Genomic DNA, 20,003 nt, shown 5'->3' with positions numbered 1-20,003 from the left:
ATTTTTTTTTTTTTTTTTTTGTTCTCAAATACTCTGAAGTTTATGAATTATTTCCACAATAAAAAAAAAATTATTGCAAACATCCTAAGGCTCAACCCTATTCTTTATATATTTTTTTGGAAACATTTAATGTTGTGTTATTGGGTAGATAAAATGTAGTTATGATGTTTGGATCCATAATATTTAACTCTTTAAAATTGTTACAAAAATCCATATTGAAAAGTGTTTCAAATTTTAAAATTCATATATTGTATTATTGTTCTTTTAATTTTGAACTAATTTCTTGTAGCCCTATGATAAATTTTAAATTTAATTATTTGAAATTCTTCATATGTATATATTATTATAACATTTGCAAAAGATTCAAAATAAAAAGGTGTTCAAAGTTTTAGTTTTGTGTGACTGTAGTTTAATGATTAGAGTGTGATTTTCAATTATTACAATTTAAATTCTTTGGGCTTCTAATAGAAATTTAAATGCAAAATTATCAAAATATTATATAAAGTCATTAAATATAAAGATTTTAGTTGATCAGTTAATTTCATAGAGTTTTAAATAATTAAGTGGGCAAAAATTATAAATGTTTTTGTATAAACTTAAGAAAAAATCTAAGTTTATTACCAAAGTGTGCAACTATGATCATGCCAATTTATCATCGCAACTTTACGAAATTTTGCAACTATATTTCAACCAAATATTTTGTCCAAAAAACATCACATGTGATGCACGTGTGATATTTAAGATTATGTGATGTGATATTTTCCACAAATGTACAATATGTGATGTTTTTCAATAAAAAATTAATTATATATAATAAAGTGCAAATTTCACAAATTTGAAATTGTAAGTTGACACAAAAAAGAATTTAGATGCCAAAAGTAAAAACGAGCATAATTTAAGGTTAATTTTCTTTTCTTTCTTCATTGTTTTTTTATAGTTTTAATATATTTTATTTATTTAAATAAATAAAATTATCTTTAAAAAAATAAAAAATAAATCGAACAATGTAAGTATTGATTGTAGAAAAAAACACAAACAAAAGCGAGTTACATTCCCTTCCCTTAAGATATGGGATTTCATGTGGTTTGAGAAATTACATCTATCACCCATAAGCTTGATTTCGTTTAACAAATAAGTATATACTTTAGTCAAAATTCATTGAATTTGTTGATTAATACCAAAAAACTGAATAAAAATTGATATTTACACGCAAATTGACTTATTGCAGGTCAAATAGTTTTTTTTCGTCGAACCTACCTTTATAATGGTGAAAATATACATCTTTATATGCATTAATGTGTAAAAACGTATGAAGATAATTTGAAAAAAAAAAAGGCTTATATGACTTGTAATAAATAAATAATAAATCGATTGGGGTAAATATATTTTTTTCTTAATATCAATAAATTCGGTGGATTTTAACTAGAATATGGATTTATTTATTAGACGTAAGCAAACTTCAAGGGCGCTAGATATAATTTTTTAAATTACAGAAAATTTATATTAAATTAAACCAAATTTTAAAAGAGAAAAAGTGCAATTATCCCTAAATAAAAAATAAAGAAACAAATAGCTGAAAGACAAAATATTTTGATAAAATAACTGTATTAAAACTACTAATTTGAGGGGAAAAAATGAAATTAAATAAAAAATTTGGCTCCACGCTGTACCCCATAATACCTCTCTTTCTTTTTAGTTTATTTTAAGGTAAATTTGCTTTTAGTCCCTATTCTTTGAATTAAAATTAATTTTGGTCTCCAAATTTTTCATGGAATGTTTTTAATCTATAGTTTTTTTTTTTATAAATTATCATAATTTTTGGTTTTTGAAATTTTTAAACGACAATTTTGATCCTTAATTTTCACAAATAATTACAATTTCGATACATCTGACTTCCTCTCTCGTAAGATCTTTAGCACCAAATTTAATAATTGGATTAAAATCATAAAAATTTATAGAAATTAGAAACTAAAATTTTATTAAAAATTTAGGGACTAAAATTAATTTTGACCCAAATTATAAGGACGCAAAGTATAATTTCCCCTTTGTTTTACATACCCTAATTTTCTCTGTTCCTCTCTCTCTCTCTCTCTCTCTCTCTCTCTCCTCTCTTTTCCCCTCCCCCTTTCCCTCTCCTTCCGCCGCCCCCTCTCTCTTCTTTTTTCCGGCGGCCTCGTCACTGCCTGTAAGTTTTTCTTCCTCTTTTTTGTTTTGGGGCTTTTGGGTGTGTTTGATAGTCTCTGTTCTTATCGTGTACATTACATTTCGCATGCTGAAATTTTTAAGATTTATTATGATTGAGTTACTGTTTGTAATGCATAGTTTGCATTTGTGAATTTGCTGCTGCTGTTGGTTTTGGAAAGAAGAGGCGATCAAAACTCATCAGCTGTTGACTTGGGTGTTTGTTCACTTAAAATTTAAGGTAAATTGCATCAAACATTCCTAAAATTTGATATAATTACGAGTATCTTATCTTGCTTGAAAAATTGCCAGACGATTGATAAAATCATGTAATTTCTTGAATGGGGCCTGAAATGATCCATTTACGTAAAATACTTAAAATTATATTTCATAGTCCCAAGAACATTTTGATCTATTTACTAAAATAAAATAGATAGAAACCCACGGCGACTAATAAAATTGGCTGGTTGTTGGTGACTCTTTAAACTAAGAAGTGCACAATTTCCCAAATAAAGAAGGGTATTTATGGTTATGTCAAATTTTAGGGAAGCTGGATGTAATCTATCCTAAAACTTGTTGTTAATTGCTAATGTTTGGCATAAAGATGTAAATATTGTAGCAGAAGTTGGACCTTTTTGTCAAGGATGTGATCATGTATATGCCTACAATTTAGTATATGGGTCTCTCTTATTTGTTTATTTTTTCCATGATAAGAATGTGTTTGATATAATGAGGTGAATGGGGATGATAATAGTATTGATGAGGTTGGATGAGCGATGTTGATAATGATTGTAGATTAGGATTTACCGTAGGATCTTATTATAATAGTAATTTTAACTTAGTTAATTCTCATATTAAAGGTTTCAGTTAAACTAATTTAATTGAGTTATTTTAAATTTACTTTAGTTTTACTTATGAGTTTAAAACTAAACTAATTTAACTTAGCTAACTCTCAATTTAAAAGTTTTATTAAATCAATTTAACTAAGTTATTTAAACTTACTTTAGTTTTACTTGATGAGTTTAAAACTAAGCTAATGTAACTTATATTTTCTCTTTTGATATGTTTATGTAGATATGACACGAGGAGAATCTAATGGAGGTAGGGATCATAGAGCTACTACACCATCATCCACCCCACCATCTACTCCACCTTCTCCTGAAACTCGAGAGTTACCTTCCTCATCCCCAACTCTACCCCATTTTCATGTGAAGACGGGAAACACATGTATAAATCCATCACCATCACTTACAATATCCTCATCAACAACAGCAACACCACCCCCATCTGCATCAGTGCCTAAAGTTGCATCTGATAATGTCAATTCAATGACAAGTTCATCTGATTTCATTACTCCGGAGTCTATTGCGTAAGATAATTTAAAATGTTGTATTGGTTATAAAATGTTGTATTGTAATTTACCCTTATTAATAATCTTTCTGTTACTTTATAGGAATAATGATGTTCAGAAGGTCATTAAGGACATTATTGCAGGCTACTATCCAGGGGCATGGCCTTGTTTAAAAAAAGTTCCACAAGAGACTAAGGACTTGTGGTTTCAAAAATTTAGCGTAAGATTTAAATTTTTAATTCTTAGTTTATTTATTTATCAATTAATTATCATGTTATGAAATTGATGTATTACATCTTGCAGACATACTACACGTGGAATCCAATGGATGCATTCCAAATCCGCAAGAATTTCTATTTTAGAGCTGGGAAATGGCTCAGGGAGGTGATGGGACGATGTAGGAGATTAAAGAAGAAAACTGATTGGATGTCCAAGGAAGTTTGGGAGGGGCTGCAGTGTGAGTGGGCTGATGAGAAATTTCAAGCCATCTCACAAGTTAATAAGACGAACCGCCTAACAAACGTTATATCGGCATCTACTGTGTATCAAGACGGTTCTGCTTCCCTTTCAAACCACAAACGGAAGTTGGTAAGATATAAATATTTTTTCTGGTTTTCTAGATTATAGTTGATTTTCTTACTCAAAATTAATATTAATATTTAATCTTTTTTTTATAAATTTTATTAGGCGGAGTCGCTCGATCACCCGTCTTCACTTATTGAGGAGTCGGAGAAATGTTGCAAAACGGAAGAAGACAATTGGACTTGCTCGAAAGCAGATGATGCAGTGGTAAGTTTATATTATTTAAATGAAATCAAAGTAAATAAAATTATCTCAAGTTATTTACTTATTATGTTTTTCTTAATTGTATAGGAAAAATTTCGAAAGTTGAGTGATGATAGGAACATTACTTCTCAAGGTCTACCCGAGTCATCATTGAGCACCTCTGTTAATGATCAACAATTATGGTTACAGAATCAAATTAATGAGATTCTTCGTGAAAATAGGATCATGCGTCGTGACATGAAGCGCATAAATAAACAGATGCAACAGCTAGTAAGCCTAATGTCGGATAAATTTGGCATTGCACTAAAAGAAATTATGAGTGCATCAGAACATAGCTCTAGTGACAATAATTCGCCATCTTGATATGACCAACTATCTCCAGAAGATTGTGAAAATGATGTTGACCCCTATTTAAATGTAGATATTCTAAAATTTACATTTTTATTTTGTGGATATGCATCAAATTATCGTTGTTATATTTGTTTTCGGTTAAATGTTTTGTTATATTTCAAATTGTATAAGTTATGTGGCAAACCAAATATAAATATTTTTCAATGTTAAATTGCAAGTTTTGAAATATAAACTGTTGTAAAAGTAAAATTATAAAATTTCTAGTAAAAAATTGCATATTGTACTGAAAAAATTTCGTGGCAAAATTTGCAATGGGTAGCTGTTGCAACAATACATTGTAATTCTGTAATGACTTTCGTTGTCAACACAATAGATTTTATAATGAAATTGTCACAAACTTTGCCACATAAATATTTAAAATGTTGCAGCAGAAATGTGGTTGTAAGTTTTTGTTGCAAAAATTTGCTACAAATTATTTATGAAAAGTTGGTAGGAAATATAAAAGTTCTTTGTTATGCAATTTTCGTGGAAAAATTTTGCGGTTTTCCCAAAATTCATTCCAACTACAGCATTAGTACTATAGTTGCCCAAAAATTTTCCATTGCAAAATTCAGTGGCAAATGAGTTTTGCTGCCGATTTTATATGAAATCTGTCGCAATGAGGCAATTTTTTTGTAACGATACCCTATGTGATCATATGATATAGATAGATTAATTTATAAATTATTGACCAATTAGGTATTTAAAAGTTTTAAATTTAAGTTATTCGTACAATTTTATATTTATATAGAAAAAACAGTCCTCCCGGCCTTGGTGTAGGTAGCTAACTACTTTAAAAGATAATAACAGATCGAACAAATAAATCAAAATTTAGAACTTGTGATATTTTATGACATTTGTTGAAATATTTAAATAACTCAAAATTTCAAAAGATCAAAAAATTAGGTGGAAATTAATTAATTTAATTAACTCCGAACGTGATCTTTCTATAAATAGTTGCATAAATTTGTTACTTTAAATTTATACTATTTATTACATGTGAGAACTACTAATTTTGGTCATGGAAATGTATACTTAATAAAATACTCTAGATACGTTCAAATATACTTATTTATTTTCACAATATATCATATATTTAATTATCATTTTTCTATTAACTTTGTTCTATTTATGTACATTTTTAATTAAATAATTTAATAAGTAGTTTTGATATATTATCTTCTTTCTCTTAAACAAATGTAATGAATCATATATAAAAAAAAAAAAAAAATTATACTGTCTTCTCCTGATGGATAATTACACATGAATTATGATGTTTTTAGACTTTTATACATAATTGTTATTTAAAAATTTACAAATACCAAGACTTGTTACTTAATTTTCCTTCCCTTTGCCTTTTCACAATTCTCATTATTTTTCTAAGCGTAAAGTCAAAGAGTTGTAAAATCCAAGAAAGATGATGGAAGTAAAAAGAGACAAAGGGATCGGAGAGAAGCTGCCGTGAAGCCTTCATTAGTTTTTAGGTCCCAATTGCCGGCTTGATATTGTCTACATAATACATTTGGCATACGGTTCTACTATACATATTATATATGTATAATATTTAGAATTTAGTTTTTGATATTGTTTAAAAATTTTACAAGCCAAAAATTTAAAACTTGGAATCAATCGTTCAAGCAATAAATAATTTTTTTTCTTTTCGATAATGGTAAATTTCATTAAGTAAAGAAAAATTATAGAGCGTACAAATTAAATAGCAATTTAAGTAGCCATGATATCCATCATACTCTATACAAGGCGATAGTACTAATGCTATGAAGCAGTTCGGTACTAAGTATGCGGAGTCTAAGCTCATAAAAAATAACCCGAGCAAGAGACATTGCATCGCGAACCAGCTGTTGATACCTTCGTCGATTCCGATCTTGCCGAACGTGATACACAAGGGACGCCAAAAGATTACCATAGGCAGCATTGATAACATGTTTCCCCCTCCATTTTCGTGCAGCAATTAATACATCAATGGTAATGGTCCATCTTCTAGTGGTCCAAGAGAAACAGACTTCACGTCGCAACAGTTGAAAACACTGTCTAGCATAATAGCAATAAAAAAATAGGTGCTGGTGAGTCTCAACTGTGTCACTAGAACATAATACACACTCACCATGGAAGCAATAAATAATTTGGTGCAGCCACATTGGGGAATTGCTCTTTCAATCTTCAATCCCTAACTTTTCGGTGCAATAATGCTGAATTTGTGGTTGTAGAGATACGGAGAGGATTCTGAGCAAATTTTTGGATACTCCAAAAATATATTCAATGTTGTATCTGTATTTGAGAAGTACCCAATATTGTGGAAATAATTTTATATGAAAATCAAACATTACATCCACCTCTTTCAAAATTTAATATAATTATAATTTTTTTTTAAAAATTATAAATACACTCATAATTTTAATATTCGTTTAACGACGTGTTTATTCTATTAGTCCCTTAAACTTTCATTCAATTTTTAGAGTTGATTAATCAAAATACTATTTTGGATTATAAATTATAATTTTTTATATTTCTTAGAATATTTTAAAATATTCTTATAGACTAAAATGTACTGTGGACTATTTATTTTACCTACCCTTATTTTTTTAATAATCGTTCAGATATTTTTTTTTTTAAAATAAAAGTTCAGCAAAAGTAATGCAATAATTTTCACCTCACTGTTTGGGATTACATAATTATTTTTTATTTTATGGTTATATTTGTATTTTTTTCAAACAATGAAATAATATTTATAGTTATTGTTTGGGATTACATAATTATTTTTTATTTTATGGTTATATTTGTATTTTTTTCAAACAATGAAATAATATTTATAATTATGTCAGATTTAAAAAAATAATTATAATTCACCTTTATTTTTATGAAGGGGGGTTCTCGTGGCTATTAATATTTCCACAGGGGGTAAAATGTAATTAATCCAAAATAAAAAATAACTTCATCTTGGAAAGCAATTCATAGAACTAATCAATCAAGAGCAAAAGCTATTTACTAGCAAAGGGTAAATGGGAAAATAAGAGAAAGAAAGAAGGGTGAAATGGGGAAAAGAAAAAGGGGTAGAGATTGGCGGGCGCGGGTAAGAAATCATATATCAGTAAGTGTCGAAACAACGTCAAGAAAGTAAACTGACATATGAGTGAGTGGGAGTGAAGAGTTCTTGGTATTTTCCTTCTCTCTCCTCTCTTTTATCTCACCAAACCACTAATTAATAGCTTTTTTGTCCTCTTTTCCATAAAAAAATCAGTTGAGATGTAGATGAGACGCAGTTATATATATATATACACACACACTCCCACTATATATGTATATATATATATACATAAAAATGAAGTGTGGGTAGATTGGTATTTACCTAACCTGAATCTTTCTGGGCTGTATTTGTAGACCTTTTGCATCGAACAAGAAGACAGTTTCTTTCATCGTACCCAGAGCCCAGAATATATATGTATAGCAGACGAAGAGGGAAGGATTTTGATAAAGAAGCCGAAACAGGAAAGACAGAATCAAGATTATAAGTTAATCGAGAAGAAGAAGGAAAAAAGATATGAAAAAAGGGGCTTTAGCACCTAACTTGAAGCTCTCTCTTCCTCCTCCTGATGAAGTTTCTCTCTCCAAATTCCTGTACTTGTTTTTCCCACTATTTAATTCTGTTGCTGTTTCTGGGTATTGCTTAATTCGGTTTGTTTCTTTTTTTGATATTTTTCGTGTGCGTGCAGGACTGATTCAGGGACTTTTAAGGATGGTGATTTGTTGGTTAACAGGGACGGTGTTCGGATTGTCTCTCATAGTGAAGTTGAAGCTGTATGAGTATTGTTTTTGTCAATTTCTTTGATTTCCTTTCTGGGTTCTTTGGATTTTCACCGCATTTTGTAACAGTCAAATTTTCATGCGTTTGCTATGTGCCGTTTCTGCTTGGATCTTCATCTTAGTTCTTTTGTGCTCTGTTATATTTCTTTAGCTTCCTGCCAGTGGAATGTGCTCTCATATATAACTCTGTAGTAGGCAGATCAAACTTAGATGAATCTTTTGAACTTTCGATATTGATGACTTGGTACAAGAATTGTGTTTTAATGGGTCAAACTAGGAAAGATCCTCTTTTTCTTGTCAATTCTAAAGATTACTCAGCTGAAGAATGATACTTTCAAGTTATGAGTGTGATAGATTTAGAAGCAGGTGATATTTATTATGGATTGCATTTATGGGAAACTTGCGTTTAATTTGGCTTGCTTGAATGTTTTACAGCCAGCTTTAATACAGCCATCCGATAACCAGTTGAGCTTAGCTGACTTTGATGCAGTTCAAGTCATTGGTAAGGGAAATGGTGGTATTGTGCGGTTGGTGCAGCATAAATGGACTGGGCAATTCTTTGCTCTTAAGGTATTGATGATCTCTCTATTGCCTTGACTTACATTTGAAAATGACTTGTCAGCTTTTACGTCCATCATTTGTTGGTTGGCTGGACATAAGGTTTTGGCAATTTTTATTTGTGGACTGGGTTCTAGTATATTTAATGTGTATCCTAGATTAAGAATTATACATCTGAAAGCAGTGTGGTATATTTCCTTTTCGTTGCAACTTTAACTTAAATCTGATCACTTGATTCTAGATAGGAGTTGAGCCTGGCACAATTGTGTTGTTTTTGGTCCTACAAAAGAAACAGTCTATCGAATGTGATTACATGAATCATTGTCTTCCCAAGTAATTTGTACTATTTATTGTTTAATTCAGTCAAACCAGGTCCTGATATAACTTGGCTGACACATATATCATACTTATTAAGGTCAGATTTGAAGTAAGACTAATATGAATGGATAGGTATCATCCTTTTCTCCTTCTGGAGTTTTTGGGCTGTTCCATGGTTGAGATAGTGAACTGATGTTGAACTTTTGAGGAATTTCTTTATTCCATTTGAAAGAAGGAACCAGCTTATTTTATGAATTGATAGATCAAGTGATCTGGTTTGCAATTTTGTCAATTTTTCAGCATTGAGTCTTCTTTTACACCAAACATGACAAATACATACATATTTCCACATTATGTTGTTTATAATGATAATGAGAATTAGAACATCATGTCTCTTTTCAGCACTTCGTCAGGAAGAATTAATCACCCCAGAAGACAAAGCTTATATTAGGAATGCACCAGCAAACTGGAACTCTATTTTTTTTCTTTCGATATTTTGGAGTATTAAATTCAGATTTACTTCCATTTTACTGGATGAGACTTATATCTGATCTGGAAAATTCATCAACTTGCTTAGCATTAACTCTTTTCCTGTGATATTGTGATGCTGATGCCTGAGAATCATTGACATCCCTGTTCTTAATCTAATAACTTATTTCAGGTTATTCAAATGAATATCGAAGAGTCTGCTCGCAAGAATATTGCACAAGAATTGAAAATCAATCAATCATCTCAATGTCCCTATGTTGTAGTTTGCTATCAGTCTTTCTATGACAATGGGGCAATCTCCATAATCCTGGAGTATATGGATGGGGGTTCTCTTGCAGATTTCCTCAAGAAAGTTAATAAGATTCCGGAACCATATCTTGCTGCCATTTGTAAGCAGGTGGTATACAAACCACTTTTTCAATTTTCAGTAGGCAGAATTTTCTCTAGTACTAATTAAATTAATTTCCTGATCATGCCATTATAGGTCCTCAAAGGCTTGTGGTATCTTCATCATGAAAAACATATTATCCATAGGGACTTGAAACCTTCAAATCTGCTAATAAACCACAGAGGTGAAGTCAAGATCACTGACTTTGGTGTCAGTGCAATACTGGCCAGCACATCTGGTCTAGCTAATACCTTTATTGGCACGTACAACTACATGTCTGTGAGTCTTATGCTTATTACACTCGTTGATCTTTTCACCAAAAATTGTTTTGAATGCTACTGTTTTGGAAGTGTTCTCTCATCAAACCTGTGCTGCAGTTGTGCTTCACAAGAATTTTTCTGAAACTCTTTATATTTGTAATTTTCTGTGTGCTTAGCCGGAGAGAATCATTGGAGGCAACTATGGTTACAAAAGTGACATCTGGAGCCTTGGATTGGTTCTCCTGGAGTGTGCCGCAGGACAGTTTCCATATTCTGCACCACAGCCAGAGGGATGGATAAACGTCTATGAGCTGATGGAAACCATTGTTGATCAACCTGCACCTCGTGCACCTTCTGATCTATTTTCTCCGGAGTTCTGTTCATTTATTTCTGCTTGGTAGTACACTGAACCTAAGTTTAAAAAATCATTCAGTTTCATAAAATGGTATAGTTTGGGGCTAATTTTAGTGCCTCCTCCGAACATTTACATGGTGATTCCTAATTTATAAAAGCGATAGCATCAGCGCACTCTTTTCATCTGTTTTTATTCTCCATTTTCTGTCTTGTCTAGAACTGCTCTATTAACGAAAGCATTTAAAGATTAAGATTCTTTGGACACTATTACTACTATGTTCCCTTCACAATCCTCATCTGAATTTCACATACAGTCCACTTCAAAGGATACTTTGTGCAACATCAATAGGGCCTTTGCTTACATTTCCCAATAAGTTCCTGTCATTTCATAATTATTAGAATGTAGCTAAGTTGCTCTTTTTTTTTTTTTTTTAAGCATTCATGAATACCTTTTTGTTATCACAATTCCTTGCCTGCTTGTGTCCTTATTTATTTGCTCAATTTCCTAGCACCTATGTGATCTCTTCTACTGGATTTGCAGTGTGCAAAAGGATCCGAAAGATAGACTGTCTGCAAATGAACTTATGGTACTTCTGATACTCTTTTTATTTGAATTCAGTGGGAAGAACTCCTGGTGAATAATCTGATGTATTATTTTGAAATTCAGGCACATCCTTTCATCACTAAGTATGATGATCTCGATGTTGATCTTGCATTGTACTTTACCAGCGCAGGACCTTCACTGGCCACACTTTAATCAAGGTTTGATATACACATCGCTCGAATTCATTGTTGAAGTGACTACCATATGAACTCTTAGCTTGTCTGGAAAGATGACCCATTGTGGATCTTTAAGCACATTTTGTTACCACTGGTACTAGATTTATTATCAGACAAATGAAGTATCTGTTCCAGTATATGATATTAAAGGAGTAGCTTTTCTTCTGCTCAATCTTGCTCTATCTTGAAAGTATTTGAGACAGCCACTTAACATTTTAAAACTTCCCTGGCTGTTCAAAAGAAAGGAAAAGGAGAGAAGATCCATACAGGGTAGCAATTATTAGATGGGTAGCAAGAAAATCATGGAAATATTCCATTCAGATTTTTATTCTAGTAGGAGTGTAACTGTCATATACCATTTTAATTGCTGAGAAAACAAGAGCCTGATATTGGGGCATAGGAATGGATGCTTTAAAGCATTCGACTCTTTTCATATTGTGGAGTTTGTCTTCAAATGCTAGTTCTTTATCGCATTCACCTCCACTCAAAGTCCTACTATCTGAAACCTTGAGAAGTGAAGGGCTACGTTCGCCACTTTGCTTGCAGACGTGCAAGGGATGTTGACAATATTTTCTCCTTGCATGTGGCCTACAAGAGGGGCATTAAATCGACTTTGCTATTTGGAACATACAACTAGAATGTATACATCATGAATGTACTTGTCCTCTTTCAATATGCAGGTATAAGGACTGTTAATACTAGTTAATGGAATTGTCAGCTGCAAAGCTTGCAGCATGTTTCTGCCTTCTCGTCTCTGCTGCTATCAGTACACGAGCAGGCTGTTGGAGCTGCTTCTGGAGTCTCCAATTGTGCATCAGAAGTTGTGCTGGTGTGGCAGTACTCGAGAATTCCACTATTACGCAATTGGCACGGAAGGAACTTGTATTTCAGAGATCAAATGTAGGACCCAATTGGGATCTTATGTGGGTTGATATTTGCATGTGTTAAGGCTCTTCATGTTTTTTTGCTCTACCATTGTAGGGATGGTTTGAGTGGAACTTATGCTTCCCACTGAAATGTGCAACCAGTTTTATATTATTGCAAGATTACCATTGCCAGCATATTATGGACTTCATTTTATTTTAGCTAAAAAAAAATGTATTATAAGACGTTAAGATCTTTAGACGAAATGAACAGAAATGAATGTCAAGAAACATTCTCAGTTTGGCAGTGACTATAAATGAATGTTCAACAGAGCAGGAATCGACGATTCCACTCGTATCGTTCTTGATTCCAGCCCCACCATCTTGGGAGTAGTCATCGAACAACTAACATCAAACAAAACTCTATACGAACGATGGATTCAGTGAAATGAACTTGAATATGAGCATTGTCTCAAAAGCATCTGCCTTACAATTGCTGAAGAGATAGAATTAGAACTTAAACTAAAGAAATGGTTTATCTACAATGACATCTGACTATATTTTTCTGTCTCTTAGTTACTAATATGATCTTAACATGGTGCCCCTACATTGGGATACATACTACTGATGCTATAATATACCTTGCAGGATTTCTTGACTGCCGAGGGTCAGAAGGTGAAAACCTGTGTTAAAGTATACTGGAAACAGACATGAAAATTCCCACCGCATGTTAAAGGAGATTGGGTTGTTACACTTTACGTCTTCTTTTTGAACTTCCTTTGAGCTTTCAAATCTACCACTATCACAGAGATGTTGTCCCTGCTTCCCCTTTGGAAAGCGAGCTGCGAGAGGTAGTCTGCTGCATCTTGGGCCGCAGGATCGATATCTGTTCCTCTTTCCTTGGAGAGAGTAGCGCCGTTCTTCTTGTGCCAGAGTAGAATTCGCCGTCGTGCCAAATCACAAGCCTCGATGTTTGTCATTACGTCCCATAGTCCGTCGCTAGCGAGAATAAGGCACTCGTCTTCTTTTGTTCGAGGAACGAACATTATTTCTGGATCTGCAACTACATAGGGCCTCAAGTATCTATCACCTGCACAAAAGAAATGATAAGATTGTTAATGAAGTCGAAGCCCTTGATGTAAAAAGAAGCTGAGTTATGTTTCCAAAAGCTACATTTACACAGCATTGGAAGTCTTAGTACGGGAAACTTGGTGGGTAGGTATTACACTCAAAATACGAGCACTTTGGTTGACCGACCAGTATTTGCCTTAATTTTCATGATTAAAATTGAAATACTTGCTATTGAAATCAAAATCTTTTCGCCAAAAACAACCAAAGATCCATACATTTTACCTATTTGGTTCCCTCAACATTTGCATGACCCAACTCAATATAACTCATTGTTTCTAATGAAGGCCCATTGGCCTTGGACAATCTTGAACCCATGTGCATATCCAACTTAAATATCGGGGGATTTCGTTCGGATTCCCGAACGACCTCTAAATCTTTGGTGGCAGGACCTGTTGAAGACCTAGAAGTGCTCAAGCAAAATTTCTTGATTGCTATCATTTCACATCCCAGTAACTGAGTTTGCAACGATAAATTCGATTGGATCAAATGCTAAGTTTGAAAATATGCACTCTTTGGCGTAGGCTGAGGATAGCACCACAGAAGCATATCAAGATGACTCTAAACAAAGTTGGCATTAGGGTGTCAACGTCTTTCTAACATGTTCTGATGTCTGGTACTCTGTCCCAGTTCAAGCACTCAGATATTTGCATCAACTATCATAAACTAAATGCTGCCAGCCCTTATGAACTGTATACATATATCCAGTTGAGTAAAATATTGGATGGATGGAAATTGACGTACCGATGGATCTTGACACTGCAAGGACACCTGAAACGCGATATCCATCCCAATTAATGACCTTGCCTCCTGCAGCTTCTATCCTTGCACATTCATCTTCTCTATTTGGCTGGACAAAGGAGTTAAAGGTTAAGCCGATTACAAATATGCAATAACTATGCACAAACACCTATAGAAAAATATTTTATTTTGATAAAATGAAGCCTTACTTTATGATCTACAGATAAAGGCATGGGTACTTTCCCCCGGTACAGAACTGCTCTTGAATCACCACAGTTTGCAACAATGATATGGGTAGAACAAACAACGGCGACCACAGCAGTGGACCCCACGGACTCAGGGGCAATAGGTGAAAGGGGAGGACTAGAAGCAATATTGTCGTCAAATCTTGGGAAGCCTCCAACTTCATTGTCCAATCTATGGAAGCATTTGAGGAAGACCCTCAACCACCGGTCCTTCAAGTTATGTTCGCCTATTTCAGTACGCAAATTTTCTTTAGCAATACCAATTTCCTCGGATAAAGCTAGATGCAGACGCTCTCGGCAATAGTTAGCAACCTATGCACCACAAATTCTATTATTACTTTTTTGAACAAAGAGATTGTGTGCAATTGGATAGACAGCCACAACAGGAAAGCAAAAGCAAAATAGATGGAAGAACGACAATGGTTGATCATTTACCTGGGAACCACCATGTCCATCATAAACTCCGAATAAATGGGCCGTTAAATCTTGATGTATGGAACTAAAAAGCGAACTGTCACTCAACATCTGAGAAGGAATCTTCATGAACCGTGGTAAAGCAACAACTGCGTCTTCCATTTCTTGCCTCCTTCCACAAATAGATGTCACGCCCCAGAGAGGCTGGTAATTTGAATGCAAAATCTGCTTATTTGACTTCATTTCTTCAGAAACCTCAAGAAGGGAAGTTGAAAATGTTCTTTTAGGTTCTCTCATGCTAACTGCCTCACCAGTCTCCTCAACAGTAACAAGATCGTCAACTATCTCAGATGTGATAGAAGATACCCACGACTCCGACTTCTTCATGCTATGAGAAATACAGTTACTCTTATCTAATTGATTATGTGGTTTTGGCTCCAAAACTATACACTCCCCAATGCACAAGCTGTTAGTACCATTGGTTGCATATGGAGAATCTGTAATGCCGGCTAATGGGCCACGAACAAGGGCGGATGGATCATTTCCCTTGAGTTCAGGGTTAATACCATTACTAAAGATCAAACAACTTTCACTTTGCCTTTTCCTCACCAAAATATTGTCTTCACCATCCCTAGACTTATCACAATTTGACTCTATTTTGAGCCCAACTCCATTCTGTTGAACACTAGAACTGGAATTTCTATTATCAAGGGTAATAGGCACCAAAGGCAGCTTGGTCATAGATGGCTCAGAAAACAAACTCCTTCTGTTTGTTATCAGCTCAATCCCCGCAATATCAACACAACTCGCGAAAACCGACTCGTCGCTAATCAAATTTCCCAGTTTACATGGCAGAGCAACTAATGGAGATATTTCATCCATCAAACTTGGCAATTACCTGTATGAACTCCACAAAGATTATGAACAACTCTTTCTGCAGACCTCACTTCCATATGGAATTTAGGCCTAATTCACTAATAAGGTTTGAACACAAAATCAGAGAAGAGATATTCTACAACTCTACTGCAAACGAATCAAATGACATAAGAGAAACAAAGGTTGAAAAGGGATATCAATTTAACAAGAGAATATGAATCCAATAATTCCATTTAAAGGGGGAATCAATATCCAAAAGACGTGCAAGAAAGTTATGTGAAATCATTCAGCATCTCCCTCACCTCTATTCTTATATTCTTCTTTATCTTGAACTCATCAACAATTACAACCATTAACTGAACAGGAACATAATCAACTCTTTGAATTTATGTATGTTTTTTCTCAACTAACACACACACACAAAGCAGAGAAAATCTAAAATACAGAAAACTTACAAGTTACAACAAAATCTGCATAGAGTCGGTCACAAATGGTGTCCTCCAAGAAACACCAATTTTTCTTCTTTAGTTGGATTTAAAACCCCTGAAACTTGAAACTCTTAATATCAAAATCCCATTACAAGTCTTGATTTAAAATGGGTATGGGCTGCTTTCCTCTGCCCCTCCACCTCCAAGTGTTAAAAATCCAACCTTTTGTCACCACATGTCACCCCAGAAACCAATTCCTCAGTCAAAAATTATAGTGAAACAGCAGCAAGGGACACCTATCATTTCTTTTGCAATCAAAAGTCAGTTCTTGAAAAAGAATTACACATGCAAGTCCGCACACAAACATATGCCCCCTATTAAAAAAGAAGAGATTACTTTACCCCAAACAAAAAAATATGCTAAGAAAAGACTATCCCTTGCATGAATAAATAAACAATTACTCAATCATACAAGGAAGGTAAGTTGCTTACCGTCTCAAAACAGTGCAATTAGTGACAACTGAAGAGGCCCCAAAAAGCTTTCTTTTTTTTAATTTATTTATTTTCTGAAGCAAAAAAGCAAGAATTGGAAACAAGACTCCTTGGGAAACAAAACACAACACAACTCAACTATTATGTGTCAGCTCAAGAAAACTCCCAAGTCCCATCCAATGTTGCAAGAACCACCCCCCCACCCAAAAAAAAAGATTATCAATCAAATGCATTAAAATTTCCTGTCTTGTGGGCCCACATGACAGACATGTGTCCAACCAGGTGTCCCCTAATGGTACGCTGAGGACTTCTCTCAGTGGTCCCTTTCGGTGAACTAATGGGGGGGTGTGGGGTGGGGTGGGATTTTTGTATTCTTGATGAATATTTGCCTTTTGAAAATTTGTGGGTCCTGAACCAATAAGATCAATCCACGCTCCGCGCAAGATTTTTTCCTGTTGGTTTACCAGAAAATCAGGGGTGGGTGTACTTTTTATTTGTGTCCCCGGCAAATTTTGTAAAGTTGCTTCCTCGCCCAAGAAATTATATGTACGTAATCGTAGTAGGAGAGATGTTTCGGATTCTTCCACATTTAAATCTTTAAATTATTCAACCTTTTTCTTTACAAATAATACTATACATTGTTTGCTAATATTAATACATTATTGTTTGGTTTGAGTAGAAAAATTATGTATAAGAAAAAGTTTCTTGCTTGATTAGAGAGAGATGCAATTAATTTAATGTATATGGAACTATTTTAGAATTCAATTTTATTTACTTCTTAATTCGAGTGAAACTAAATGTATATAAAACTATTTTCGAACCCAATTTTATATCCATTTAAAATCAAGTGAACAAATAAAAACTAGAGATTGAAAAGATAAATAAGAATATATTTTATTTTTATTTATTATATTACTTAAGACATAATTTACCTATAAAAAACTCATTTATTTTGAGATATTTCGACTTAAAAAATATTTCACTATTATTCTTTTTTATGTATGTTTTTATTAATAATTTTTCAAGTTAATTTTTAATTTTTAAAGATTTAAAATTCTTTAGTAATTAATTATTTATTTCCTAGTTTGAAATGAAAATAAAATGACTAACTCATAAAATTACAAAAATTAATTTTTTTAATTTACATATTATTATTTTGCACTAAAAGAGCAAAAAAAATGAGATTTACATTTTTTTTTAAAATCATACCAAACAAGTATTTTTTTAAAAATTAGTATTTACACAAAAATTAATTAGGAAATTATTATGCCGGCATGAAAATTATATACTTGTACTCCTAATTTTTATCGATGATCTTGTTTGAGTTTATCCAATTTATTATTCATCAAAATTACCCTCCTATGTTTCTATTTTCCCACAAAATTTAGCTTTCACCATCAACTCTCCCTAAATTATTGAATAGAGTTGCAAAATTTTAAAAAAAAAAACAAACTCTTTTTAAAAAATAAAAATAAAACTAGAAGTATCAAAAGAAAAAAAAAAAAAGAGAAAGAAAAAGTCATCAAATTTAAGGACATGTCAAATTGGGATGTTGATGTAGGAATCGATTTCGTGGCAAGCAACCCTTTGATGTTCGGCGAGGTATGAAATACCTTTTGCCAACCTTCAAGCTCACAAGTGTCCTACGGGACATCTCAACGCTGGATATCATCCTTATAATCAATTAATGTTCACAGTAATCTTTTCGTATTATATTCATATCGTATTCGATACAATATTTATTGAAATTCGAGTATCAAAATGGATTTTACTCCTTTAAAAATATATGGGATATATTATATGTATATTTCTTTATTTATTGTCTTTTTACACAAACCATTTCTACCTTTTGAAAAATTACAGAAACCATCCCTAACCGTCTTTAAAATCCAAAAATGTCTATATTAACTAGGTCAACCTTTAAAATAATTTTTCAAAACATAAATACCATTAGGGTTGTTTTGTAATTACCAAAAGGTAGAAGGGCTGTTAAAGTCATATTTATAAAGATGAGTAATATGATCCCATATATATTTTTTTTATTATTTATACTAATTTTTAATTTAAAATAAATTATTATATTAATTTTTTTATTGAATTTTTATATAAATCATATTAGAATTAATAAAATTAAATAATTTATTTATTAAAAAGATACTTTAAATTATTAAATTATTTATTTTAAAAAAATTATCCCTTCTTCCCCAACCACATTGCCATGCGCACCCTAACCCCCGTTTTAAAAATAAAAATAAATACAAATAGAGGATAACTAATCTTTTTATTTTAATAATTTTAAATAATTTATACAATTGTGGTAATTTTTTAATTTAAGTTTGTAAGTTATTAACTAATTTTATTTATATATTAATTGAATAATTAAATAGTTTAATTATTTAAAGGTACAATTTTATATAGAAATTCAATAAAAAAAAGTTAATATAATAACCCATTGTTTAAATTTAAAATTGGTAAAAAATAATAAAAAATTATATATGGGTTCATATTACTCATTTTCATAAATATTACTTTAACAACCCTTTTACCTTTTGATAATTACAGAGACACCCTTAAGGGCATTTCTGTTTTTGAAAAATTATTTCAAAAGTTTGATCTAATCAATAGGGACATTTTTGGGTTTTAAAAGGTGCTAAAGATGGTTTGTGTAATTTTTCAAAAAAAATGAATAATTTGTATAATTAGGCCCATCATTTTTCTACTTTGAAGATCGTTGGTCCCTTCACCACCTACAAACAGGGCAAAAGGATATAGAACCTTTTGAAATAATGCACACACTTCCTCTAGTAGTTATTATTAACGGTTTTAATACTGAGTTCTCCGTTATACGCTTGTGATAATAGTCATTGACTTTCAATAATTGAAAAATGAATGATTTATGCTCAAGTAATTTAAAAATATAATTTTTTTTATATTATATACAATTATATAAACATATATATAGCATACATAATATATATATACACACACACATTATACTAGAGGCGGCGGAGAGGGAGATGGAAAGTCAGGAGGTGGAGGCGGAGGTTGGGAATTTGGGAGGCCGCGGAAGATGGGAAATCGAAGGAAGGGAGGGAGAGGCGGAGGGGAGACAACCGTTCAGATGGTTTCGGCTCTAGATCATC

The 20,003-nt window shown here is 32.5% G+C and overlaps 3 protein-coding genes across 6 annotated transcripts; 2 read left to right on the top strand and 1 right to left on the bottom strand.

The window, feature by feature from the left end:
* Window positions 1-2,060: 2,060 nt before the first annotated feature.
* Window positions 2,061-4,794, top strand: LOC105161888 (uncharacterized). The gene is made up of 7 exons (XM_088880421.1): window positions 2,061-2,185; window positions 2,323-2,422; window positions 3,256-3,550; window positions 3,635-3,752; window positions 3,836-4,120; window positions 4,220-4,321; window positions 4,406-4,794. The coding sequence occupies exons 3-7, from the start codon at window positions 3,258-3,260 to the stop codon at window positions 4,679-4,681; spliced, it is 1,074 nt and encodes a 357-aa protein (XP_088736547.1). The 5' UTR covers window positions 2,061-2,185; window positions 2,323-2,422; window positions 3,256-3,257; the 3' UTR covers window positions 4,682-4,794.
* Window positions 4,795-7,774: 2,980 nt separating this feature from the next.
* MKK2 (MAP kinase kinase 2) lies at window positions 7,775-12,735 on the top strand. Of its 2 annotated transcripts, XM_020694149.2 has the most exons (10): window positions 7,775-7,880; window positions 8,105-8,341; window positions 8,437-8,521; window positions 8,963-9,097; window positions 10,065-10,289; window positions 10,377-10,559; window positions 10,717-10,937; window positions 11,436-11,481; window positions 11,562-11,656; window positions 12,355-12,735. In XM_020694149.2, the coding sequence occupies exons 2-9, from the start codon at window positions 8,265-8,267 to the stop codon at window positions 11,649-11,651; spliced, it is 1,062 nt and encodes a 353-aa protein (XP_020549808.1). In that variant the 5' UTR covers window positions 7,775-7,880; window positions 8,105-8,264; the 3' UTR covers window positions 11,652-11,656; window positions 12,355-12,735. The 2 variants fall into 2 exon arrangements, with proteins under 2 accessions (XP_020549808.1, XP_011078039.1); XM_011079737.3 differs by lacking the exon at window positions 7,775-7,880 and having other exon boundaries at window positions 7,961-8,341.
* Window positions 12,736-12,974: 239 nt separating this feature from the next.
* On the bottom strand, window positions 12,975-17,024 carry LOC105161886 (protein phosphatase 2C 50). Of its 3 annotated transcripts, XM_011079735.3 has the most exons (6): window positions 16,861-17,023; window positions 16,397-16,674; window positions 15,087-15,963; window positions 14,616-14,963; window positions 14,410-14,515; window positions 12,975-13,627 (listed from the first exon to the last, which is right to left on the bottom strand). In XM_011079735.3, the coding sequence occupies exons 3-6, from the start codon at window positions 15,945-15,947 to the stop codon at window positions 13,293-13,295; spliced, it is 1,650 nt and encodes a 549-aa protein (XP_011078037.1). In that variant the 5' UTR covers window positions 15,948-15,963; window positions 16,397-16,674; window positions 16,861-17,023; the 3' UTR covers window positions 12,975-13,292. The 3 variants fall into 3 exon arrangements, with proteins under 3 accessions (XP_011078037.1, XP_088736563.1, XP_011078036.1); XM_088880437.1 differs by lacking the exon at window positions 16,397-16,674 and having other exon boundaries at window positions 16,861-17,024; XM_011079734.3 differs by lacking the exon at window positions 16,861-17,023 and having other exon boundaries at window positions 16,397-16,819.
* Between the last annotated feature and the right edge of the window lie 2,979 nt (window positions 17,025-20,003).

The sequence above is a fragment of the Sesamum indicum genome, linkage group LG5 (assembly GCF_026168435.1).
Source record: "Sesamum indicum cultivar Baizhima isolate 11 linkage group LG5, ASM2616843v1, whole genome shotgun sequence".
NCBI classification, from domain to species: domain Eukaryota; kingdom Viridiplantae; phylum Streptophyta; class Magnoliopsida; order Lamiales; family Pedaliaceae; genus Sesamum; species Sesamum indicum.
The sequence above is the reverse complement of the archived record's forward strand: the minus strand, read 5'-3'. Positions and strand labels throughout refer to the sequence as shown.